The following is a 27512-nucleotide window of genomic DNA, read 5'->3' as shown; positions in this document are numbered from 1 at the left end:
GCGCACACACACACACACACACACAAATATCAGCGTTTCAGAGTATTCACAAGTGTGCAACTGAGACTGAATATAGAACTTGTCAAACAACAGTCACAAGAATACACAAATAAAATCGCAGAAACATTAATTCAGCCATAGTTAAAATCTAAACTGAATACCTCAAATAAATAGATACAATGTTACACATACAATTATACCAACAAGATAATTAGCAATACATAATAATTCTCCTTCCTTAACTTACACTTACACTTAATGTCTATATTAATGCCTACTGTGGGACATCCATCAGTCAGCATGCACTCCCCTTCTATTCCTTAGCTGTTCATCCCGACAGAAGAGCAAAAATTCATCAACAGTATATGACGGATTATATATTAGGACATCTCTTATTTCATTTGTGAACTGTTTTTTATCATGTATTAAGTTAGATAAATATCCGGGCAGACTGTTAAATATTTTTATACTCATGCAATGGACCCCTTTCTGCCTCATTGCGAGATGTGATTGTAGGACATGTAAATTTCTTTCGTGTCATGTTGGTCTCTCATAAATTGAATAATTAAAAGTAAAATACTCCAAGTTATTTATCATAAAAGTCATCAGAGATAAAATATATTGAGATACCAGTGTTAATATATTTAACTTTATAAATGCTGGCCTACATGACTCTCTATGTTTCATCCCCATTATTATTCTAATAGTCTTCTTTTGTAAGCGAAAGATCTTCTTGGCCTCTGACAAATTACCCCAAAAAACTATTCCATATCTAATGAGTGAATGAAAGTATGCATGATATATCATAGTGGTTAATTAATTAAGCCCAGTGATAATTTTTCTTTTGCCTTATTTTGCCATTGGGTGCTGAAATTTTTTAGAAATCTATTTCCTTCTTTCTAATTTTCCCTTTATCTCTTCTTTCTTTGCCTCTATTTTCTTTTTTTAATTCTTCCTCTTACCATTCATTTCATCTTCTGCATTTGTCTTTTTTCACAATTGTATCACTAACCCAAAAATAGTCATTAATTTGAATGACGTTCATGTGCAATCCAGTATTCACATTATGCATATCACACCACCTACAGTTGTATATTACTCATAAAGTTTAATAATGGGACTGGCAGTATGGCAACTTTTATTTCAAGAAAAAGCTGGAACCTTTTTGTGGTTTCTCATTTTATTGTGAAAATTTGGAAGCCACACAATAATTTGTAAATATTGACAGTTTATTGGCTAGAAATATATGGAGCTTATGGGTACCGTTATATTACTGCTTTGGAAAGGTGCATGCCTTTGGTTTTGAAGTGGAGGTATCAAAATATAGATGTTTTGATATTATTAAAACTGATTTTAAGGCTCGTTTATTGTTATGTTACTGACATTAATCCAGGATTTTGACAAAGACTTCTGCATTGCAGGGGTTCATAATCACCTGCTTCAGAAATTTTAATGTCGTGAAGTAATCGTGACTGCCATCTCTGTGATGATATGTTTAACACTCCTATTTGAGAGGTCGAAATTTACTGAGATGTAAAATTGTGTAGACTGCAAAAATGAAGTAAGACATTTCTCATTGGACTTGAAGTTGTACGTAATAGACATACATATACGCATGGTCGTCGACTTATGACCGACTTCTGTTCTGACTGACAGGTCATAATTTGATCTGGTCGTATGTCGGCCATGTATTTATTAACTGTATTTTTTAACCTTTATAATTTATTTTTAAAGACTTGTACATTTTAATCATCTATTATTTTTATTATTTTTTTTTGCAGTTGTAAGTGTGGCCGGTCGTAAGTCGCATAGGTTGTCAGTTGACGACTAAGTGTATTCCTATTTATTTCATAGCACCAATGACATTACTATTTTCATTCATCCTACATTTATAGTACAGTTGAATGTGTTACTTTTTTTGTTGAATAGGATTGAAATGAAGTGAAACCAAATATGGATACGATATATTTAAATATATCTTATGGTAGTCATCATGTTATGAATTCAGGCAGTCAAATATACTGTTGTAATACATATCAAACATTAATTATGGCTGACCCGTTCTTTGTAAACATATTCTGGATGCTTTGATAATCTAAATAAACTAGCTCAGATTCCTAGATTGGTACAAACTACACTTGCTATAACCTTATTAACACAACTCAGCATTCACATTACAGAAACAGCACCCTGAGACAGAAGACTGTTTACTTAATGTTGACCTACTGTATACTTCTGTACAGTGAAATGAAACAGGATTTAACATGTTATTACTTACCAGTGGTATCCTGAGAGAGTGTAATTTTGTGTTTCATGAGCCTAATCAAAAGATGATATTGAGATGGTGATGGTTTTAAAAATTTTGGTCATGCATTTTTAAGTGGCTTCTGTTTATTGCCAATTTCTGCCAGTGGATAATACTTACAGAATTTTTTTATTGATTTGTAGTGAATTTATCGTTGAAATGTCACCTTCAATACATATTTCCATACACAAGATTTGAAGATCTTATGGCAGAGACTATGAAGATTACCATCTTTTGGGATGAGCTACTGTTTAGAAAAGTAGAAGTATGTTTTGCTGTTTGCTCACTCAGTATACTCTTTGAGGCTGAACCTGGAAATATGTAATACATTCCTCTGAAATGTATGGAAACTTCTGATAGTCCAGATCCTGTTATATTTAAGACGATATGATTCTTTATAATTCAGTAGATTTGCATACCAATTGTTCATACTAATGTGACATAGATATTGCATTGCTATTGAAGAAAGTTTTGAAGCTGCAATATGCTTCAGTGTGAGCCATGTTTATATGATTTAATTTGCTTGCACCCATGATATAACTCATTAGAAAACAAAATCCATGGGCTCTAGTCCGCAAGCGAACTATACTGACTGAGCGACTGCCGCTTGTCAGCAAAGTTAGTGCCAACTTTTGCATATAGAGGGTGTCACGTGGTCAGCATAACGGATCCCCACGGCTGTTAATCTCGGTTTTCTAGACTGGAGCTGATATTTCTTTGAAATAGCTCCTCAATTGTCCTCACGAGGCTGAGTGGACCCCGTTCCAGACCTCAGAAAATCTGATAGTGCCAGGAATCAAACCTGGGACCTCTGGATCTGTGGCCATGAACTCTGACCACTAGACCACAAAGGCGGTCATTGTAACTTGTTATGTAAGCAGAGTTGTTTGAATTTCAGTTCGTTTTCCTCTGGAATAGTGCGTAGTTAAAAATGTGTGAAACAGAAGCATACAAAGTTTAGCTGGCACAATGCACAGGACGTTATATGCTGTTTTGTGTCATGTCAGGTGGCAGAAATAATGAAATGGTAATGAAGAAGACAATGCTATAATAATAACAAACTCTCTCACACAAACCTTCACAATACACATATTGTTCTATGTGTTATTGTGTATTCCTTGTCACCATGCATGGCAGCATGTGTAGGACTTGTCCTGTGTGTAAGTCTGCATGTTTGAACTTGAATACCACTGGACAGATGATGATGAAATTTGGTTTGGGCATTATTATGGCATCAGAATCAAGAAATTGGAGAACACCCTTTTTTTCTGTCTTTTACTCTAGCTTTTCTTTCCTTCCCTCTCTTCTTTATGTTCTTTATCTTGTCTCTGTTTGATATTTTCCTATTTTGATTTCTGTAAAGACTTATCTCTTTCTTTTCAGTCTCCATTTTCCTTTCACAATTGTTTATTAATGTAAATTGTTCCCATATCTTTTAATGTTGTTTAGAGACAATCCGATATTTACATATTATGCATATTACTGCACCTACATTTGTATATAGTGATGGAGGGCAGTTTTGTTGCAGATGGTATAAGAACATATAATCTAGTGAAAGTGGGGAAATGTTTATGGTTTTCTCAGGTTACTATGAATATGTAGAAGTCACTCAATGATTTGTGCAACTTCATATTTCATTGATTACAGATAATCAGAATATATAGAGGTCCTGTTTCACTGCTAGTTCTGATGTGGTACTCACTGTTGTTTCTGGTTTCTTCATGAATGGACAATCAGCAAGTAGATACTTGGATAATATTAGAATGTTGTTATGAATCTTGCTGTATATTGTATCTTGGTAGACTGTTGCCACCATTCGTTAAAAATCTGTTACCATCTACCAGAGTACATGGCTTCACATGCCAGAAGACAGTAATCTTTACACTCACCTGGGTGAGAACATCAGATTTCTCAAAGTAATCATGTTAACCATGTCTCTGAAAATGTTCTTAATAGCTATAATGGACAGGTCAAATCTTAGTGAATTGTACTTGTATATAAAGGGTGTTTCACTCGGGGCAGAACCCAGCATTTCGTTAATAACTCGGATACTAATAAAGATACAGCAACGAAATTTTAACAGTACTGTAAAGTAGCACGTCTCTTCCATGAGAAATGAAGTGTGTGTGTGTAATGCGCCGTCTGAGTCTCAAGACATGGAGTAGCAATGGCGGCGATGTGTCGTGCCCGTTAATCAGCTGTCCTTATCTGCATCTGCATATCAGCGGAAACGATCCAGGATGTGAAGGCCCAACTGCTGGCATCTCCTAAGAAGTCTTTGCGCCGAGTTTCACAGGAATCAGGTCTTTCGACAAGCACTTGCTATCGTGCTGCGAAGAAATCTAAGCTTCATGCATTCCGAATCTTAGTGGTGCATGAGTTAAAAGAGCCAGATTACGTGAAGAGAGTGGTGTATTGTCAGTGGTTACAGACCCTTGTCCAGGATAATCCGGACATTCTGGACTACACTTGGTTTTCAGATGAGGCGTGGTTCCATCTTTCCGGATATGTGAATTCGCAAAATTGTCGCATTTGGGCAAGCGAGAATCCCAATACGATACATGAAGAACCCCTTCATTCCAAGAAGATTGGTGTTTGGTGTGGAATTTCCCGGCGGCGCATAATTGGACCCATCTTCGACACGACAATCACAACAGCAGCGTACCTAGATATCTTCCACTGCTTTGTGAATCAACTGGATGATGAGGAATTATCCATCGGTTATATCCAGCAGGATGCAGCAACAGCACACACCTCGCGCGCAAGCATGGCTGAAATCCAGTCTTTTTTCGGCAACCGCGTCATTTCCAGGGGACTTTGGCCACCGCACTCGCCCGATCTAATGCCGCCTGATTATTTTTTGTGTGGACATTTGAAAGCGCAAGTTTACCCCAACAAACCGCGAACCATAGAGGCTTTAAAAGCAAACATAAGTGAGGCCATCCAAGAAGTGACACCTGACGTACAGGCAAGGACTTTCCAAAACATGGCGCACTGAGTCCAGTGCTGTCTGGACACAAATGGTGGCCATTTCCAGCACTTGTTATGATGTCACCAAACTTCACATGAACTGAGGTAAGTCCACTCCAAATTTCATTGCAATATCTTTATTAGTATCCAAGTTATTAACAAAATGCTGCGTTCCGCCCCGAGTGAAACACCCTTTACTTGTATATTATATGGAGTGTGGAGATGAAGAAAGGCACTTCCTAGTGAATTCAATCTAATACCTAATAAGCAAATGTTCCTATTAATTTTGTAGTACTAGTTTTGTGATAATGACATTGGGCCTACATATGTACTGCAGTTGATCCTGTTATTTAATTGCTGAATATTATTCAAATTTTGTAGCATTGCTTCCCACTTGTGGTACATATAAGTAAAAACTGAGGAGTTACTCTCACACAGATGTTTTTATTACAATTATTGACTTTTTGGAAGTTAGCTATTTTCTTGATTTTTTTAAATGTCATATTATAGAGTGGGCTCTGTCTCTCTCCCATGGTAAAAGGCAACTCAGTTGGGTCCAATCAGTAGAGGTGGTCCTTATCTCTGGACACCAGAACCAACATAGAAGAGGATATATAAAGGAAACACAACATAAAAAATCTGCAGGAGTTAAGACAAACATTAGAAAACTCCACACACCCATGGCCAATCATAATATAACGGCCAAACTGAAATATATTTTGGCCTAGACAGATGATTCTTCAGGAATATACAAATGGTGACAGAATACACATAAACTACAATGCTTGTATAAAATGTGTTAGTTAAAAAGTGGTCAGATCCAACTAATTATTGTGTGTTCATTATATTTAAATTAAAAATAGATGCACAGGTTTTAAAATTTAAGGAAAGTTGAAACTAAAGTGAAAGAGCTCCTACAACACACAAAAAGTGAGAGATGTGAAAACCATTAGGTCTAACTTCAAAAGACCTCCAAGAACAATATTTTGTAGTGATCTTGTCTTTGCATTGTTTTAGTTTTATTTTTTTAAAATCCTAATTCATGAATCTTATTTCTTTAAATTAATGAATATGTAGTACTAAGGCAGATCTGACTCAATTTTAACAAATTCTATGTGAACATTTTTATTTATATGTATTCCATCACCATTGTATATCCCACAAGAGTCACCTGATGAGATCCTACCTGGCCAAACTTGTAAGTCAAAAATACAAATGTTTGTAGGATGGTAACCTCTCCATTTCTATGATTGCAATTAAAAGAAGACATATAATTCTTTATTAGAATCTGTTATAACACAACAACATAATGGTCAAGGTCAACATTACCTTAGCTACATGTTTTGGCTTTTAAAGCCATCAGTAGGGAAAATACATGGTTACCATATCCACAGACTATTGAACTGCATTTCATTGTGACAGTAGAACTGGATACTTGATAACTGTGTTACACTATGAAATACAAGGTATAAAAATCAATGAATTATAAAATGATGATAAAACGAAAGTTGTATAATAAAATATGGTTAGAAGCTTGTCATGTCATATTTCATATTATGAAATCATTTGTTGCAGTCTTGTTGTTATATTCCCAGCAGACATATAGAGGTATACTCAAGACTTGTATATGCATAGTTAACTGCTTGGAGGCCCATGGTATTGGTGTAGTATTATTTTACATTAATTGTTTGGCTGGTGTCTCATTTTACAATGTATTTTGTCCGCTCTAGTGGGACTACAGGTTGTAAATGCAGTTCAGTAGTGTGTGAATTTAGTAACCATATATTTTTACTGATAATGGCTTTAAAAGCCAAAACATTTAGCTAAGGTAATGTCGACCTTGACCATTATGTTGTCATGTTATGACAGATTCCGATTAAGAATTATATATAATAACCCCAACAGGATGCATGAAATGAAGAAAAATAAGAGAGGGCATGTATGGATAGAATTTATGTAGAAATTATTTTGATCCTCGTTGAGATTTGAGTTTAAGGAGTCGTGTAGTTTTGTAATACATACAAAACGTTGATTTTGCCTTGCCCATTTTTCCATATGCTCTTGTTGAACCTTCTAGATGCCTTGCAGATCTGTATAAACTAGTTCACGTTCTCTGATGAATTCTAACTACAATTAACCGACTGTGTGGTTTTATGCAATGAAGAGAAACAGTTTCTTACATTTTGTCGCTCAGTAATGATATTCTGAGGCAGAGTAAATTTTGCAGATTTCATGAACCTTAACACAAATCATTTTCCTTTCCAACACATGGTGGTGTTGTTGGCTTTAAATTTGTGTTAAACATCTCTGTAAGTGCATCCATTCACTGCCAGTTTCAGCCACAGAAAATGCTTACAGAAGTGTTTATATTTATTTGAGACGTGTTTTGCCTGGGGAAGCCATTTTGAACCCATACTTATATATACAAAATTTCAGCTTTTAGCTTACTGTCATGTGGGATGGGATGCTCTGTAGCCTGATAAAAGTTTACTTGCTGTCTGCTTACTCAGCTTACCCTTGACCCTGAAGATGGGAGTTCTAGTATGTAGTAGGTATTACTCCACCACAGTATTTTTGAGAGATAATTGTATAATTATATGAAAATTGTAGCCAGGACACTCAGATGATGAATTGTGAATTGATACAATGTGCAGTAGTTTGAATGAAGCCACAATAGGAAACAGTGAACTGATGTAGTGTATATATTTGTCCGCATTTTCTATAGTGACACAATTGATTGCAGAAATATACCATCACCGACTTCTGATAAACCATGTCTAGATTCAGTATCAGAGCCGTTTGAGTTAAACTTTGCTCCACATTGATCAGTTCAAACTAATTTGTCAATTCATACACTCAGTAGCACAGCAGAATTACATAAATGGTAACATAACAGGTTAAATTATGCAAACATTTTTACCTTTCATTAGGCAGCATTTGATTCCTGTATTCCATATATTTGTAATGATGAAAATATACAAATGTGTATTCCTTTTGGAAGTTTATTTTAATAATGCTTATAAAAATGTTAATCATTAAGATTTATAAGTACAGCTTAAGATTCTGTAATATGCATGTGCATAGAAATCTGAACTCCCAACTGGGAGAATAATTTTTGTTTGTGATATTTTCATACATGCATTGCCCCTGAAATGTTAGATCCACATGTCATTGGCAGGATGTTCAGAACATGTTTGTTTGTCATGGGTATAATATGCTCATAGTTACTAAGATACAAATGCTTTTAATGCGGGAAAGACTGTGGAAGGATATTGAGTTGTAATTGAACCCACAATTGTGGCTGCAAAATTAACACTTTTCCAGAGTTTTCTTTCCAGAAAAACAAAACTAACTTCAGTAGTTAACTGTTCATGATGTGTATGTACCAACCATCTTACAGTGCACACAATTTCACCTTTCTCTTCACTACATGTTTAGGCATCAATGTGCCATCTTCAGGTGTGTTATTTACGTCAGACCATTGCACTGTATGCCATCATGTGTGCTTTATAAAATTATTAAAATGTATATAATAATAAAGTTTATATATTAAAACTTTTCAAGATTTATCATCTATACATCACACCTCAAATTCGTGAGTTACGTCAATCCTCCCCTGTGGGGGTACTCTTCCTATATTCATGTGTATATTGTGTCCTGTGTTGTGTCCTTCCCTTGTGACTGCATGCATTGTATTGCTGGATATGTGTGTGTCCAGCAATACAACGCACACAGTCACAAGGGAAGGACATAATATACACAAGAATATAGGAAGAGTACCCCCATAGGGGAGGATTGATGTAACTCGCTAATTTGAAGTGCGACATATAGATGATAAATCTTGAAAAGTTTTAATATATAAACTTTATTATTGTACATGACATATACATTTTAGTCATTTTATAAAGGACACGTGATGGCATACAGTGCAATGGTTTGACGTAAATAACACACCTGAAGATGGCACATTGATGCCGAAATATGTAGTGAAGAGAAAGGTGAAATTGTGTGCACTGTAAGACGGTTGGTACATGGACGTGAATCAGTGCAACAGGACACTAAAATATAACATAGTTAACAGTTATTCAAAATCATTGTTACTTTCTGAAATTCAAAGTTTGTCAAACAGAGAGACAGTGTGAATTGAATGGAAGATAATATAATCTCTGGTTGGTAATTATTATTTGTTTTTTTGGTGTGATTATAATGTTAATTCTGTCTGTTTGATAGCTGGCTTAGGAGCACATGTATATGGATTGAATCCTAGCAAGTTTTCATTAGTATATTTCTGGAATAATAAACGTGTGAAACTGTAGCTGTGAAGGTTAGCAAGCACAATATACAGGAAGTGACATGCTATTTTTTTTATGTCAGGGGCAGAAATATTGATATTTTAATGACAAATAATGCTATATAGTATGAACACAGCCAACCTACTTATATAAGCTACTGAAGAAATAATGAACTTGGCAACATTAACCACTAGACTTTACCACACGCATTATTACATAACTATTCAACAGATTGCCCATAACTATTCAAAGCCTTAAAGAGGATGGAATTAGTTTTAAAAATAAGCTGTCTTTATATCTTATGAATAATCACTTTTATACAGTTTCTGACTATGTGGAGCATAACATAAACAATTAGTTTTAATTATTCTGTTATCTGTGTGTTTGTTTAAATTTTTTGTATTTGTTTTTTTGATATGACGACCTTCATGTCCATTTGTTTTGGACTTGTGAAATGAAATGTATGTATGTATGTATTATGCCAGCATATTTCCATCAGTTATTATGCATTCCTTTACAATGTGGGCAACATGAACATGGTGATCATAACATAACATAATGGTGATCATCATTCTCTCTTTGACCACCTGCATGTTTTGTCTTAAGACTTGCTGGACAGAGTTTGACTAAGTTCTGAATAATTATAACGGTAGAAAATGGAAAGAAATTGACTTGTTTTCGAACTCATGCTTGTTTTGTCAAAATTCATTATTTTATCAAGTTTTGACCTGAAAATAAATAACTTATTCACTATAGTGATTATTTCCTCAAATACAAAATGTGACAGACAGAGAAAAACTATGAATTCTATAAAAGATAATGTATCTCTGGTAAGTAATAATTATTTTTTTTGAGTAGCACTATATTAAATTTGTCAGTCTGCCTGTCTGTTGATATGACACTTGAGTTAGCAACAGAGTTCTGTGGGTTAACAAAGTCTTTTCTTTTTTATTCTGTCATCGCTAGTCATTGCTAGGTAGAGGCTTCTAGCAGTGGATGTTGTAACAGTAAAAGTATCACTGGGCTTACATAATTAATTAAGCCCAGGGATACATTTACCTGTATCCTATACTGCCATTCTAGGCAAAAATAAGATTGATTGATTGATTGAGTGATTGATTTCTTTATTTAACATCCATAACTGTTACATTATGTACAGTTGGACAAGTCAGTTTTTTATAAAAAAAATATATGAGATTAAACATCACATCAAATGACTAATAATATAAAAAAACCATAGAAAAATAACATAATAAATCCTTTAAATATGATAAAACAGTGGATGAGTATAATAAGGCAACAAAAGCTAAACTATAAATTACATGCAATATCTAAAATAAATTACCTAAGTATCTTTGTTCTATTATTAAGCTAATTCTTGTAAAAATATTCTTGAAGGGAATAAAAAGCTTTGCACAACAAGTAATCCTTTAATTGACGCTTAAAAACCTTGAACTCTTGAATACTTCTTATTTGAGAGGGCAAGTTATTATACAATCTTATTCCCATGTTAATCACACTCCTTTTACAACGTGAGGTGTTACATGGTTGGACATACAAATTCTGCTTATGTACTGTGTTATAACCGTGCACATCTGAATACGAGATGTTATATATCCTATTTTTCCTTAAAAAACACAACGTCTCAAAGATATACAATGAAGTTAAGGTTAAAATTTTAAATTCACCAAAAAATTCTCTACACGATATCCTGTTATTGACTCTTTTGATCAGTCTTAAACTTTTTTTTTGGATTTTAAATACAGTTTGAATGTCCTTTTGACCACAGCCCCAAAAAATAATACCATATCTCAATAAAGATTCAAATTTCGCAAAATACACACTTCTCAAAATTGGAAGACTGACCAAATCTCGTAAGGATTTGATAAGATAGATGGTTTTGTTTAATTTTTGAACTAAATGGTGAATGTGAGAGGACCAACTTAAATTCTCTGTAATATATATACCTAAAAATTTTAAATTAGCTGTGTATGTTATTTTCTTATTATTCAAATAAAGTTCCGGTTTATCAATTTGACGGGGACCACGTCCCTGAAAAAAGAGTGCTTTTGTCTTTTCAATATTAATAATAAGATGATTTACCGCGAACCAATTTTCTAATTGATGCATAGAAACTATAGTTTTATCATTTAAAGATTTAAGATTTTTGTCAATAATTAGTATATTGGTGTCATCTGCAAATAAAACAACTTTCGCTTCATGAACAGCTTTAGGCAAATCGTTTATAAACATTAAAAACAAAAGAGGTCCCAGAACCGAACCCTGAGGAACACCGTACTTTATTTCCTTACACGAAGAGGAGAATGATTTTTGATTTGGAGACTTGGCATCAACATGGTCAATTTCTACAAACTGGGATCTACCCATAAGATATGATCTCATCAAAGAGAGTGAAATTCCTCTAAACCCATAAAGTTCCAATTTAGCCAACAGTAATTTGTGGTTTATCACATCAAAAGCCTTGGAAAGATCCAAAAAAATACCCAAAGCAAAAAACTTATTGTCTAATGCTTTCTGAACATCCTCAATAAATGATTGCAGTGCTGTATGAGTTGATTTATTTTGTCTAAAGCCATTTTGGGCATCAGATATCAAATTATGTTTATTTAAGAAATTCACTACTCTGTTATATATTAATGTTTCAAAGATTTTAGAAAAAACAGGTAATAGTGAAATAGGTCTATAATTAGATAATTCTTGAATTCGTCCTCTCTTATGAATAGGGCGAACTTTGGCAATCTTCATCTGATCAGGAAAAATTCCAGTACAAAGAGACAAATTAAAAATAAATGTTAAAGGTTTACAAATAGGTTGAATACTAAATTTTACTAACTTTTCTGGGATTTCGTCATAGCCCGCGGAGAGTTTACCTTTTAGTTTACTAGTCACACTAAGTACCTCATTTTCTGTAATTGGTACGAAAAAAATCGATTTAGAAAATGGAGTAACTTTACATGCTTGGTCATACTTAGGTTTTTGATCATTTAATTGATTTACCATTTTTCCTGCAATTTCAACAAAAAAAGAATTAAAACGACCGGGAGTGAGGAGGGGGTCTAAGTCAGTCATGGAGTCCACATCCGAGGTTTTATAATTTATTTTGAAAGCTTTCCCTGATTCAAAGTTTATAATTTGCCATAACGCTTTAGAGCGGTTTGTTGATTTTTGGATGAATCTGTCGTTTTCTTTTTTACGAGCATCTGCTAACACGTTCTTATAAATTTTTTTATACTTTTTTATATAGTTCAAAGAATGCCTAGGAAGAATCAACTTTTTCTTTAAGTAACATAGAAATTGAAGCCGCTGTCTAGAAACTTTTATCCCTTTAGTAATCCATCTGGATTTGATGTTTTTTACATTTACAACTTTTTTTTATATAAAACATGTTCAGGAAAACATCCCGATACTTGTCTAAAAAAAGACTATAAGCTTTGTTTACATCAGTTTGGTGATAAACCTCGTCCCAGACATCCCTTGTTAACCTCAAGTTAAATAAGTCGATATTTCTTTTAGAGAAAACTCTTCTTTTGGTTTTTTCAGAGAAAGGAACATGAGAATTTTCTACAACTATGTTCATAACTAGCGCAAAATGATCCGAGTAGCCCATTTCGACAACATTTGTTGAAGTAGGATAAAATACTTTATTTCTATTTTCTAAGAGGAAAACTATTTCCTTCCTTCTAACAATTTTTTTTTTTTTTTTCTTTGCCATTCCATTTTCTTTCTTTCTTTCTCATTTGTTTTCTTTTTCTGCATTTCTCTCTTTCTTCTTTCACAATTGTGTATGTGTATGTTCATAAAGGTCATATTTGGGACCTTTTGCTCTGAGAAAGGTAGTGGCCTGTTTCTTGATTTCTCACTTGTGCATATTTGGAAGCCAGAGAGTAATTTATGCAAGTTGACATTTCATTGACTAGAAATCATCGGAGCTTATGGGTTCTGTTATATTACTGCTTTGGGTAGGTGCACAGCCTTGGTTTTGAAGGGGAGCTTTCAGAAAGTAGCTCTTTCTATAATTTTAAAATTTATCTGAAAGGATTGTGTTTTCTATGGTTGAAAATAGCATAACCTATATGAACTTCATCTTCTATATTTCAATTGCTTTTCTAAGATGTTTTTTAATTAAGTATTTGAAGAAATAACAGTTCATGGGGAGTTGACGCTGTGTAGTTTGGTGGACTTTTACTGGTGTTGCTCAAGGAACTTGGCAACAGTGTGCCTGACTACATGGCTTCATAATCACCTGCATCAGAACTTATAATTTCACATAATAATCATGACAAGCACCTCTCTAATGATATGCTTAGCATTGGTATTTGACAGGTTAGGACTTGAACATATAACTTGGGATATAGTGCAGTGTAAATGTTGAAAGTCAGTTAATATTTATGAGGAACATATCGCTTCTATCTTCAGGGTAGAAGAATAAGGCGAGTAATAAACCAGCATGAAAATAGGTGGCAAGCATCTGCTTCCTGCGATCTTCCAAGTTTGTTTCTTGCTCGGCTTATCCTTTTACGCTTAAGATGGAGGCTATGTTTTTCTTTGAAATGTATGTTGACTTTCATTCGACTAAAAGGAGTTATATCCCAGAATACAGACTCCATAGAACGCTAGGTATGTGATAGGTACCACTGTTGCTTAATGTCACAGCCTAGCATGGAGGGACGTTTACAAGCATTGCATAGCAACGGGCTGGGTGGGGTCACTTGCAGGAACATAGATGCCACATGACCCCTACTTACTTTTATGCAATCCAAGCATTCACAGAGCTGTCGCCTACCAATGCACCGATACAACCCGCAACTCTCCCGTCACGCATGCCCCGAGGCCTCTGTGTCTCAACAGTTCTGCATAGAGCAAATATGCCACAGAATGTTCTTAATGGTCTGTATTGGGTCTGGTAGCATGAGAAATGAAGTCATTAATTAAGTAAGTCATGAAAGCTTCTCATCTCTTTCCTGAAAGAATTCGTGGGGCTTTCTTTACAGGTTTCTTGTGGTGAGGATCTTGAAGGCATTTGGCCCATGCACACTGTCTTTTCCTAATCTTCCTTGGCTGCTTCTGCAACAGCTCATATCCTCATACTACATGGTTTCTTATGCTGCCTGTGGCTCCAATTGTCCACATTTAGCCTCTTTTCTGTTCAGCCCTTATAAATGGGGGTGAAACATTCATATGAATTGTCAGGCTTTCTTTGAACTGAGCTGTATTACAACACAGAATTTTATACACTTCTTAGTCACTGATGTGGCAATCTCAAAACCAACATTATTATATCAATTTGTGGTCTATTCTGATGACATCAATTAATTGTGTGACAAAATAAATACAACACAAAATTTCTATTCACCAAAATAAAAACAAAACTGTAATATAAAGACCACTGTGGCAAATATTACACATTTTGTGATCCAGTAACATGCCAAAATTACATTCATGAAGGAATTGAGGGCAGATTGCATTTGGTGATTATTTCTGCTATTCAGTTCAGAATCCACTGTTTTCATCTGTTGTGTCTTTTAAGGTAGATATATAAATGTATATTTCATCTTTAGTTCACATTTTTCAATTCGGCTCTTTATTATTTATGTGCTGAGCCAACAGCCACAAGGCCAGTTACAGACACAGCACAGTATAGATAGATGTAGTTACATACAGGACAAACACAACATAAAGTCAAAGACTAATTAAGGGTAAGCACTGGAGGAAAAACACATTAATGCATATAAGGAAACAAAGTAGTGGTGGTGATGGTATTTTCATTGTCACAAATCAAAGTTGTTATTGACAATTGAGAAATGCAAGGTATAGATAATAATAATAATAATAATAATTCAGTTTAATTCTAGTTTATATTGATGCAAATAATATTAGTAAAAATAATACTGTGTTATAAAAATCAATTGATGAGAATGTTCCTGACTCTGATATGTCAACGTCCATGCAAAGTACATTAGCAGCTGATGCACATCTAACAGAGGGACAATTTTTACATGAGCAGACATTGAACAATGAAAGGTCTCTGATATACCAAGCAGGAACTCAGAGGCCAACAATTTCCAAAAGAGAAGGGCAGAATGTCAAACCAAAGTAAACTTGAGTAAGAAAGAGAACATTGATGCAGTGCCTACTAATATCTAAGAGTATGCAATTCTAACGCCTCCAGAGCAAGAGAATAACAGTAATGGACTTGAGGAAACAAACGTTTAAAACAGAGGGCCGCAAACCTCTGCTAGATGCATTCTGTCTTGTTGGTATCAGTTGACGTAATTGAATTCCAGACTACGAACGCATATTCAAGCTTAGATCTAACTAATGTAGTGTGCAATCTGAGCATGCAGCTAGAGATGAGATATTGAAAGTAATGCTATGAACTAGACCCAACATTTAACACAGTGAGAGAAAATATAATGGACATGGTTACGGAAATAAAGTTTAGCATCACTAAACACTCCCAGCTCTTTTATAGAATTGGTCCGGGTTATAGATGCTTGGCAAATTTATAATCGTAGATCAGTATGTTGGTTTTCCTGGAGAAGGATATAACTTTAGTTTTACCGATGTTGAGTTTCATACAGTTAACAATGCGCCAACCTTGTATAGAGCTTATGTCAGTCTGAAGTAGATAGTAGTCCGTATTGCTTATAAAGTTTATGTCCTTTAAGGTTTATAGTCACAAGTATAGATGCACTGATGTACCTTAGTAAGAAAATCTCCATTCCAATTTGAAGAACAGTTTTTGTTTGCAGTGGTTTCTTACATCTAATATCTCACGTGGGTCCCTTGTCACCACGGCATGGTGTGTCCTCAGGTTGCGTATGGAGAAGACTCCCTCCAGGTATGGAAGGAAGCTGCGAATATATTGAATAAGCATTCGCGAACAGCCAACAAGCAATGGTCCTCCCACTTGGGGGTTGGGCGTGGACTGACAACTCCTCACGATAAAAAATAAGCTTGGTACAAAATTCTTCATAAAGCCTTGGACCTGGATAGATCCTCTGGATAAACAACCTAAGCTAAAGAAAATGGACATGAGATTCGGTACTTGGAATGTTATAAGTATGTATAGGGCAGGTTCTCTCAGGGCAGTGCTGGAATAAATCTTAAGATGTAAGTTAGATTTAGTGGGGGTACAGAAGGTTAGATGGGACGGAGGTGGCATCGAACCAGCAGGCAAATATACATTTTTCTATGGAAAGGGATTGAAAATCATGAATTAGGTACAGTTTTTTTCATACATAAGATAATTTTATCAGCAGTTAGGGTAGAATTCGTTAGTGATAGGATATCATATAGTATAATACTAAAAGGTCTCTGGTGTGATATCATCATTGTGAATATTCACGCCCCAACAGAAGATAAAATTTATGACATAAGGGACAGGTTCTATTAGGAACTAGAACATGTATTTGATAAATTCCCGAAGTACCCTATGAAAATTTTGTTAGGAGATTTAAATGCCAAAGTAGGGAGGGAAGACATTTTCAAACCGATGGTTGGGAATGAGAGTTTGCATGAAATTAGTAATGATAATGGAGTTAGAGTAGTAAACTTTGCAACATTGAAAAATCTTACTGTCAGAAGTACAATGTTCTCACATCGTAACATCCATAAATTTACTTGGACATGATCGGAAGATATACAGTCAAATTGACCATATTCTGATATCTGATTAAATATTCGTAATAATTATTTTATAATACTATGTATTTACAGATCTTCTTGTGGAAATGGAATTTATTAAGCAATTCGAACTTATACTGAAATCTGTTTACAAGCCTATACTTGAATTAATAATATGTGGAGACTTTTAGAGAATTCAAGTAAATCTCTTTAGCTTATTTCACTATTTCAGACGTACAACCTGTTTCGGGTTGTCGAATTTCCAACTAGGATTACAACTGATACCAGTACTGCTATTGATAGTATATTTTTGATTACAGCAGATTAAATACTTTACAGGTGTACTCAGTAATGAATGGGCTTTCAGATCACGATGCTCAGTGTTTGACTGTTAGTAATGTTGTGAACCGCCAAAGGAATAAGAGTGGATTAGTCAAAAGAAAAGTTTTTAGTGAGATATTGAGTAGGGAAACCTGGGAAAGTGTTTTAAGTAATCTTAATGTTAACAAAAGTGTTAATCTATTTTTTAATGATTTTTAAACATGTTTTCCAGCGAAATTTGTCAAAAATAATGTGTACTCTAACCAGTGGATCACTAAAGGAATTAAAATTTCATGTAAGCAAAAAAAGTATTTGTATTTGATGATTAGATCTACTAATTACCCAGTCTTAAAAGAATATTATACTCAATATTGTACGTTGCTGAGAAAAGTTATCAGAAGAGCTAAAGCTATATATTATGAGGGAATAATAATGGCTGCATTTAATAAATCCAAGGAGTCCTGGAAATTCATAAAGAGAGAAAATGGTAGAGAGTCGAAGGAAAAACATTCATATTTGGAATTGAGAGAAGGTAATGTAACAATTGATAGTAACTCATATTTTTTTTAGTTCAGTTAACAAATTAGTTGGTCAGAGTTCTAATAATGTATGTTTTTTACCACTTTCATGTGAGTACTCTACAGATAAGATTTCTGAAATTGTAAATATTCTAATTACTGAGGCAGAAGTATTAAGCATGATAAATTCTACACAAACTGCAGTCTTTAATCTAACTGATACTGTTCTTAAAGCATGGAATGATAAGGAGTTTGTGGTAGGTATTTTTTGTGATCTGACAAAGGCCTTTGATTGTGTTAGTCATGATCTGTTGATTCAAAAGTTGAAGATGTATAGAGTAAAAGTGCCTATTTTGAAATGGTTGGAGACTCATTTAAAAAATAGACTGGAAAGAGTTGTGCTGCATACTTGTAATTCGACTACTACAATCTCTGAATGGAAATCTGTAAGGTTTGGCGTTCCCCAGGGATCTGTCCTGGGATCAGTGTTGTTTAATGTTTATATTAATGATTTCCCAGGTACCCTTAAGGATATAGCACATAGTATTTGTACGCGGATGACACAACAATTTTAATTACCTCAAATGACCTAAACTCTTTGAATATTAAATTAAATAGAGTTATGACTAGGGTTTCAAGCTGGTTTCGAAATAACAATCTGGTACTTAATTTGAGTAAAACTCACCTGATTAAATTTGTGACTCCTAAGTCTCTAGAGTGTACATTATCGGTAACATAAAATAATTTTAGACTTAAAGATGTTGATAATGTTAATTTTTAAGGTATGTATTTAGATTGTCAACTTAATTGGAAAAAACAATCTGAAAAATTATTAAAGAAACTGAATACAGCGTGTTTTATGCTCAGGAAGTTACAATCCCTTGTCAGTGAACAAGCTCTTTGAATGGTCTGCTTTTCTTATTATCACTCTCAGCTTGAATATAGAATTATATTCTGGGGTTCTTCTCCAGTTATAAAAATTTATTTGTTGCCCAAAAAAGAGTGATTAGGGTTATGCTGAGATTGAGTCCTGGAAACTCGTGTAGAGAAGGTTTTAAGAAGTTGGGTGTTTTGATCCTTCCTAGCCTATATATCTATTCTATATTGATGTTTGTTGTTAGAAATCACAATCTTTTTCAAACCAGCAATAATATTCATCATATAAACACTAGACAGTTTGGAAAGCTACATATGTCATCAGTAGGGCTCGGATTTCTATGACCTAAAAACTTTGAAAATATGCATGCATTTATGCCCTAAAAATGGCAAAATATGACAGAATGGCCCACAAAAAATAAGTAAATATTTAACAAAAATTCCTAAGAATGGCAATTTATTAAGAAGTTTACAAAGTTATTTTGTCCTGAATAAATATCTTTAAGCTCTGAAGCATCGATCACAGCACATTGCTGACCCCGTAAAGAGAAAAGCTGAATGGCGTTTTATTGAAAAGTGTACAAAGTTATTTTTTCTGAGTAAATGTCTTTAAGCCGTGAAGCATCCATCACAACAAAATGCTGACCCTGTAAAGAGAAAACATGAACGAAAGTATTGTTTATTTTAGCGTGAAAAGTAAAGTAAAGTGTGCCAATAGTTGCAGGTAAATAATTTGTACGGTACCTTAATCTTCCTTTTCAGTAGAGTTGCACTGAATGACAACATGCATTTTCAAATTCTCGAACTTGAAGGACCTCCGATTGTCACTAACAACGGCCTTGTATTTGGAGAAACTCCTTTCTACGTCGCAAGATGTCACAGGGGCATACTTAAAACAAGTCAAATCACTTGCGTCAAGTTCTAATTCACTGTTGTCAAATTCAACTTCTTTGCCACAAAGAATGTCAGAAATTGTACACAGTGTTGAATATCCAGGATTTCATTGGAGCACATTTTGTAATTTTGCACTAATTTTCACAGCAACTTCGCCCTGTCCTTGATGTAGTTCACTTTCAAGTTTCTTAAGAATTTGTAATGCATTGCACAGTTGCATGCCCACAGCTTCAAGTCTAATGATGGATTTTGATATCACACTGAAATTTGATTTTATGTACGCTAGATTTCTTGACATGGTTGATGAAAACAAATTTTGTACAGTTTGAATTGAAGATGAATCATCTCTGTCAAACTTCATGAAGATATTTTCAATCACACTGTAGTGTGTGCAATAATAATCTGCAGCATCGAGCCAAGTCCCCCATCGTGTTAGAATAGGCTTAGGTGGAAGGGGTAGTGATGGAGCCTCTTCTTTAAACTTCTGCAATCGAAGTGGAGCCTTAACAAAAATTTTCTTCCCATTTGATATTAATTTTTCTACATCAAAGTAGCTCTCTCACACCTCTTCTACTAACCTATGCAGAGCATGTGCGAGACACGTTGCATGAATAATTTTGGGATACAGTACCTGAAGTCCCTTTGCTGCCTTTACCATATATGGAGTGGCATCCGTTAAGAAGAGGAGCACATTCTCTCGTTCTACCTTATTTGGCCACAGTAAATTCATTGCATTGTCGAAAACAACATCAATGGAAGAATTATTCACTTTTTCCAACACCTCACATGCCAATAGGAATATATCTCGAGGCTGGTCATCTTTCAGTATACCAACAAAAACATTCGCTACAAATCTACTACTTCGTCGGTAGTTTTGTCGATAGACACCCATATTTTATTATTTCCGACACAATTTCTTATTTTATTGATGGTAACATCGTAGCAGGAAGTGAGATAGTTCTTTCTTAATGTGGATTTGGTCGGAATGGGATGAGTTGTATATTTTTTGAGGAAGTTTCGGAAACTAGGTGTATCTACTTTATGTAATGGAATATTTGATGAAACCATCATAGTACAAAGATCCTTTGAAAACTCGGAGGCATTTCCTGATTTCGGTGAACTGGAGGATGACTTTTCAAACAACAATCACTGTCTACTTTCCGTGGTAATTTCTCTGTTTACACAGCTTCTATGTTTAGCTGTATTGCAGTGTTGTTGCACTGTAAAACGTTTGTCTGCCGTAACTTTCACTTCACACATTTTGCAAAATAAAATTTCTCCGTCAGTACTAAAATATTTGTCACCAAACTCTTTAATAAAACCACGCAACTTCATGCTATTAGAGCACTTGACTTTAGGCATCTTGAAACTATACTGAACAACTGAAGTTATGAATACAGTACTGTATTGGACGGGTTTCGGGGAGAGGGTAGAAATTTACCGCTTTGTGGATGGAAAAATTTTTCACCAATGTGCAAGAAACAAACTGGGCTTCAGGTATCACTGCAGTGGAGGAGAAAAGAGACACAGACAGATAGACAGACAGACAGAGGCAGAGGTGGCAATTTCTCTTTTCAAAGTGGTTGATTCTACAACAGGTCAAGAACCGCTACCCTTCACACTGTACAGTATTCCTTCAAATCCCGTTACACAAGGCCAAATATTTCTAAGAAATGAAGTTCCAAATAACATCGTTGCCAATACTTGCAAATATATTTCTGAGCAATAAGTGAAACTCACCTAAAATATGACCAAAAATATGATTTTATATCGCTTCGGGCCCAAATATGACCTAAAGCTAAAATATGGTTCAAATATGCATTTATATGACCAACAAAAACCATATTTTCATGTTCACAAGAGTCAGAAATGCGTTTATATTTAATTATACATGTGAAAAGATGCCAGGATAAAAATATGACATGTCATAGAAATCCAAGCCCTAGTCATCAGTGAGATTATCTTCAATCCAGAGAGGGGTGTTATATTCATCCATTATGGTTTATATAATATTCCTCAAAATATACAAAGGTTGAGTGATAATGTGGAGATTTTTAAACACACACTGAAAAGTTTCCTCACAACAAATGCTTTTTATTCAGTAGATGAATATATTTCTGCTAAGCATGTATAACATTTAATGACTATATTCCTTGTAATTTTGTTTATGAATGACAATGTAAATTATGGTTATTTGCTGCTTTTGGTTGTGTGTGGTTGTTTGCTGTTGACACGATTGTATTTCTGCAATCAAGTCTTATTTTGACGAGTTCAAGATCTGGTCCGATTCGAACAATGGATCAGTGAATTTATGAATTATGTATGTGTGTATGTAGTGATGGACGAGAATGGTGACCTACTTGCAGATTCTCACAATATTTTGAATATGTGGAAGAACTACTTCTCTCAAACCTCTGTGACCTTGAAGATATATGCTTACAAATATACTGATAGTTGCCATGACTCCTTTTCTTTTCTTATGGGGATAAAAATAGACTTCAGTTCAAATCCCTGCTCATAATAGAAAATTAACAATTTTCCTGAGTATTTTTCTTTTCAAATGCAAGCAACATCTTTGCTTACATCTTTTCACTATTAGTATTATTTTCTGAGATATGGAGCAAGATGGACAGAGTGCAAGTGAATGAAATGGAAAATGATACTCATATATCTCTGGTTGGTAATTTTTATTTGTTTTAGCAGGATTATGCTGTTAACTTTGTCTGTTATTTCACCTGTCTTCCTCTGTGACATCCAACTCAGCAACACGGATGGGTTGAATCCTAGCATGTCTTTTAGTAGCATATGAAATACATAGTAAACATATGAAACCAGATAACATGAAGTTTATCAAAGATAATTCATAGTTGTGTGACTTTGTCAAACAAAGAATAACAAAATTATATTGCACAGTTCAGTTCTTTAACAATAATGAACTTTCCCCATTTTTCCATTTATTATTATGTGGCCCTTGTAGAGTGTGTTCACTCTGAATTAATATGTTATGGACACTGTTTCAATAGAGACTAAAATCTGGAGAAAAATTACTTTCTATCCATATGTCATTTGTCTTTTTTTCTTCTGTTCTTCCTTTTTCTTATTTTTTCTCCTTATTTTCTGCCTCCCATTATCGTCTATTCTTTTTTCTGCTTTTCTATCTTCTTTTCTTCCATTCAGTATGCATTATGCATCAATTATTATTATGGAGCTTTATATAAGCGTTCATATTTACATTACGCATGTCATGCCTCCAACAGGTATGTGTATTCATAAAGGTCAGTTTTGGGATAGGGATCATGGGAACATTTTCTCCAGTGAAAGCACTGTGCTACTCCTGGAACTCTCAGTTTAGCTTGCATATTTTGAAGACACACAAGCACTTCTGCAAGTCCACACTTTATCGATACAGATAATTGGAGCTTACAGAAATACTGTTATACAGCTGGATCAGGTGTGGTGCTCGCCCTCTTTTTGGTTGCTTTCATAAATTTACTTTCATACATAATTACATGGCTATAAAGCTAGTCAAATATGACTATAGAGTGTAGATTTAGTGATAAAATCACCAAACATATATGTACAGTACAGCAAGTTTTCACATAAAAATGGAAAATGTAGAAAATAAATTACACAGATGGTTCATATAAGGTATCCAGATTCTTCAGCTAGATTCACTCATGTGCATCTATATTTTCCATTTATGCTGTTTATACAAATCGTTGTATAGATTATAGGTCATTTTTAGACATGAATTAATCAGCAGTGTAGAATTGGTGTGTATTTAAGCATCTTATTAGTGCTACTTTAAATCTTGCCTTTTCATTCATACAGAGTTTGATACTAGATGGTAGATGGCTGAAAATTTTGATGTGAGGATAGCACTTTTCTGAAAGCCAGAGAGGTTGCCAATTTCCATATGCAGATGGTGCTTGATACTTGTGTTAATACTGTGTACAGCTAAATTAATCTGAAAATTTTCTTGGTTATGCAAATGAATGGATTTTCAGATAGCATATTTGATGGTAATAATAAATGCTGCTATGAATCTCACCATATATTAAAGTTTTATTAGACTGCTTCCAGAATTCATAAAAAAATCATTTAATATGCCACCAGATTTCAAGGTTTCATATAACAGAAGGCAGAAAACGTCATAAACGCACCTGCATGAGAACATGAAATTCANGGCCGAGATACAGGGCGCCCATATTATAAGGTAAGGTTATAAAACCACCATTTAAGATCATTTTAGTGAAAGTTTCATGTTCCTATCTCATAGAATTTAAGAACAATGATGAATAAATAATTTTCGAGCAAAATTTAAATGGCCGGCTGAATATATTACCGCAGGAGCCGCGGCCGCGGAATTTAAATGACCACGTCAAAGGGTTAAAGTAATGGTGTTGATCATGTCTGTGAAGATGCTCTTAATAACTTAAATGGACAGGTTCAGACTTAGTGAAGTGTATATTTTGTAGATGTTGAAGATGAACAAAGACATTTTGCAGTGAAGTTTGAAGACTTGTCTGACATTCATATATTCCTCGTAATTTCATAGTACTGTTGAGGTGTATGATGGCATTAGGTCCAGATGTATACCACAGTTTATTGTATTATTTTGCTTCTGAACAAGATCAAAATTAGCTGAAAACACCTATGTATAGAATTTATTTAGATATTTTTAATTGAGATTTCAGTTTAGGCAGTGTTATATATTTTAGTAATCCATATGAAGAGTCCTTTTTGGCAGATTAGAGCTCTCAGACATGAATTTATTGAACTATTCTGTATGACAATCTTATAGATAACTTTGGAATCTGTGTACACTGTTGCACATTCTATGATAATGTCTGGGTACACTTCGCATATATTCACATCAACACAAAATCAACATTCATGATAGAGAAATAACACTTTAAAACAAAATATTGTTTTCTCATTCATGACCTACTGTATGCTATTATACAGTGGATTGCAACAGGTTTGTACCTGTTATTACTTGTCAGTGTTTTACCTTAAGGTAGTGTAATTTTGCAGGGTTTATGAACCTGATCACAGAGTGTTTTCCTTTCATGTCTATGGGGTGATGATGCTTTTAAAACTTGTCAAACATCTATGTGGGTGCTTCCGTTCACTCCCAATTTCTATCAGTGGAAAATGCTTAAAGACTCATTATAATTTGATTTGTTTCATTTTGGTCCGTCACACTAACAGTTACAATTATAAAAGACAAGTCCGTCCAATGTGACTATTTCAGTTCATCAAGTGAGAAAACTGAAATAGTCACAATGGATGGACTTGTCTTTTATAATTGTACTCATTATAATGTCAAACATATTTTACCCTGAAAAGCCATCTTTAGTACTTATTTCTATGTGAATGATTTTAGGTTCTCACAGCAGGGATTATGAGGGCAACTAGCTTCTGTGATAAGATGGTGTGTAGCCTGGTAGCAGTTCACTTGCAGTTTATTCACTGGGCTTACTCTTTCTCTCTGAATTTGGAAATACATAGTACATTCCTCCAAATTGTCATTACCGTCTACCAAGCTGCAGGGTATCAGCAGTGTCATAAATCAGTTGAAATATGCACTGAAGATAGCAGTCCAATTGTGGAAACACCTGTAATACACAAGTGTTAATTGAATGAATAAGGCAGAATTTAGTTTCATCTGGCATTCTCTTCTCAGGAATCCTCATAACAGTCCATAAATCACTGCTAATTTTAAAACTGGGCTACCAGGAATTTTGAAGTTGAGCTGTATATACTTATGGCTCGGTTGGACGAAGGGGCATCATCTCCCCCCACCCTCCAGCTATTCTAGAATGTATGTAGAGATTTGCTTTTGTATGCGGACCGAGGACTAGAGGTTTTTTTTTTTTGTGTTTGCTCAGCAGTTGGTGGAGGTAGGAAATTCTGTCCAGGCTGCACATCCGAAATTCTGTTTGGAATCTTAACTTTGGTCGTGACGGGATGTGATGAGAGTATTTTTGTGAGTTCTCTTTTTTTTTTCGAGAGAGAGATTTATGATTTTTTTTTTTAGTTTCCTTATAGGCCCCTGATTGGTAACAACGTTATGTAGATATTATTTTTTTTATTTATATCGTGAGTTGGGTGGAGATTTAATGTTATTTGTGTACCTTTGTTGTATTTTCTGTTCATGATTTTTTCTCTGTGTTCTACAAATGGTCAAGAGCAAGGCCATGTAAGAATATTGAATCTCTTAATGCACATGTTTAGTTTTCATTATTATTATTGTTATTTATATTGTTATTATTAAATACTTAGTGTTTGGGTTCTGCCTTTCTCTGAATACTGCTAACTTGGACACCCCAATCCATCTGGGGAGTATTTGGAACACAACACGAAAGATAGATATGAATGCTGCATCCTCCCTTTGTATTTGGTAGCAGTGAGGGAATAAAGGGGTAGGAGCTGCTCATAACTTTTAAATATTTTTGTGTGAACAGATCACATATTCAAGTTCAAGCTATGTATATCTGCATAATGTAAACATATTTTGATTGCAGTGAAACATACCATTGCTGTCAGCCATGTCTACCTTACATAATGCAAGTTTGCAGTCTCAAAAATGTACACTGAAGGAAGAGATTGTCATTTCAGGAATAGCAGGCTCCTTTCCTGATTCAGAGAATGTGTATCAGTTACAAGACAGTCTGTTTAACAAAGTGAACATGGTGACACAAGGCAAGGAGCGCTGGAAATGTGGTCAGTATTTCTCATGACAGAATATTCATCATTCTTATGTTATTTAATGCTCAATAGGTGTGATTATACAAGGTCCGTATAAAAAGTATCGGGAAAAATCTTTCCCTTACATGACTGTACACCGCAGCATGCTCGCACCGCGCAGGCGTGGTAGTGGGGGTTTAACCTTTAACACGCGCCAAGCGCCATTCGCCTGAGGGCATTTGTAGAGGCCAGGCCGTGTTTTCAGTGGACCCCTGTCGAGTGAGTCGGTGCAAGCGCAGAATGCAGCGAACGATTGAACAGAGGTACACCATCAAGTTTTGTGTTGGACTGGGGAAATCTAGTACAGAGACGTTGGGCATGTTTCGCCAAGTGTTCAAGGATGAAAGCATGTCACAAACTGCAGCTTTTAAGTGGCACAAGCTCTTCAAAAGTGGCCGACAGAGTGTGGAGGATGAGCCTCGCGGTGGACGGCCGTCGACGCCAAGAACCGACGACAACGTGCAATGTGTCCGTGACGTACTCAATTCAGTGCGCATGATTGCAGATCGTGTTGGCATTGATAAGATGACGGTGCACACCATTATCACTGAAGATTTGGCGATGCGAAAGGTCTGCGCGAAACTCGTCCTGAAGGTCTTGACGGACGACCAAAAGCAGAGACGAGTGGCTGCTTGCGAAGACCTGCAACGCGTTGAGGAAGACCCCAACCCCCCTACAGTCCCAACTTGACAACAGCAGACTTTTTCCTGTTCTCGAAAGTGAAATCCTCCCTCAAAGGGCACCACCATGGGACCCTGAGTGCCGTCAAAGAGGCTTGCACGCGGACCATTAAGGACCTTCTGGAATCCGCCTACCAGGGAGCCTTCGTGTCGTGGCAACGCCGTTGGCAAAAGTGTATCGATGCACAAGGGAGGTATTTTGAAGAATTTTGAGACTTGTAGCAATATCTGAAATCTATTTTCCCGGAACTTTTCC

At 35.1% G+C, this 27512-nt stretch overlaps 1 protein-coding gene and 1 long non-coding RNA gene across 3 annotated transcripts in view; one reads left to right on the top strand and one right to left on the bottom strand.

Moving 5' to 3' along the window:
* LOC117282939 overlaps nt 1-2883 on the bottom strand; it is an 11032-nt gene extending 8149 nt beyond the window's left edge. For both annotated transcript variants that reach the window (XR_004513891.1, XR_004513890.1), the window contains exons 1-2: nt 2725-2883; nt 2426-2616 (exon numbers count right to left, since the gene is read on the bottom strand). This is a non-coding gene — a long non-coding RNA (uncharacterized LOC117282939). The remainder of the gene's footprint in view (nt 1-2425; nt 2617-2724) is intronic.
* Nucleotides 1-27512, top strand: part of LOC111872264 (fatty acid synthase) — an 89528-nt gene that overhangs the window by 9771 nt on the left and 52245 nt on the right. The window contains 1 exon segment of the mRNA XM_033754631.1: nt 26354-26552. Coding sequence (XP_033610522.1) covers nt 26378-26552 — 175 coding nt within the window. The 5' untranslated portion in view covers nt 26354-26377.

This window comes from Cryptotermes secundus, unplaced genomic scaffold (genome assembly GCF_002891405.2).
Source record: "Cryptotermes secundus unplaced genomic scaffold, Csec_1.0 scaffold1381, whole genome shotgun sequence".
Classification (NCBI taxonomy): Eukaryota; Metazoa; Arthropoda; class Insecta; order Blattodea; family Kalotermitidae; genus Cryptotermes; species Cryptotermes secundus.
Note: the sequence above shows the minus strand (reverse complement) of the source record. Positions and strands in the feature narration are given on the sequence as shown.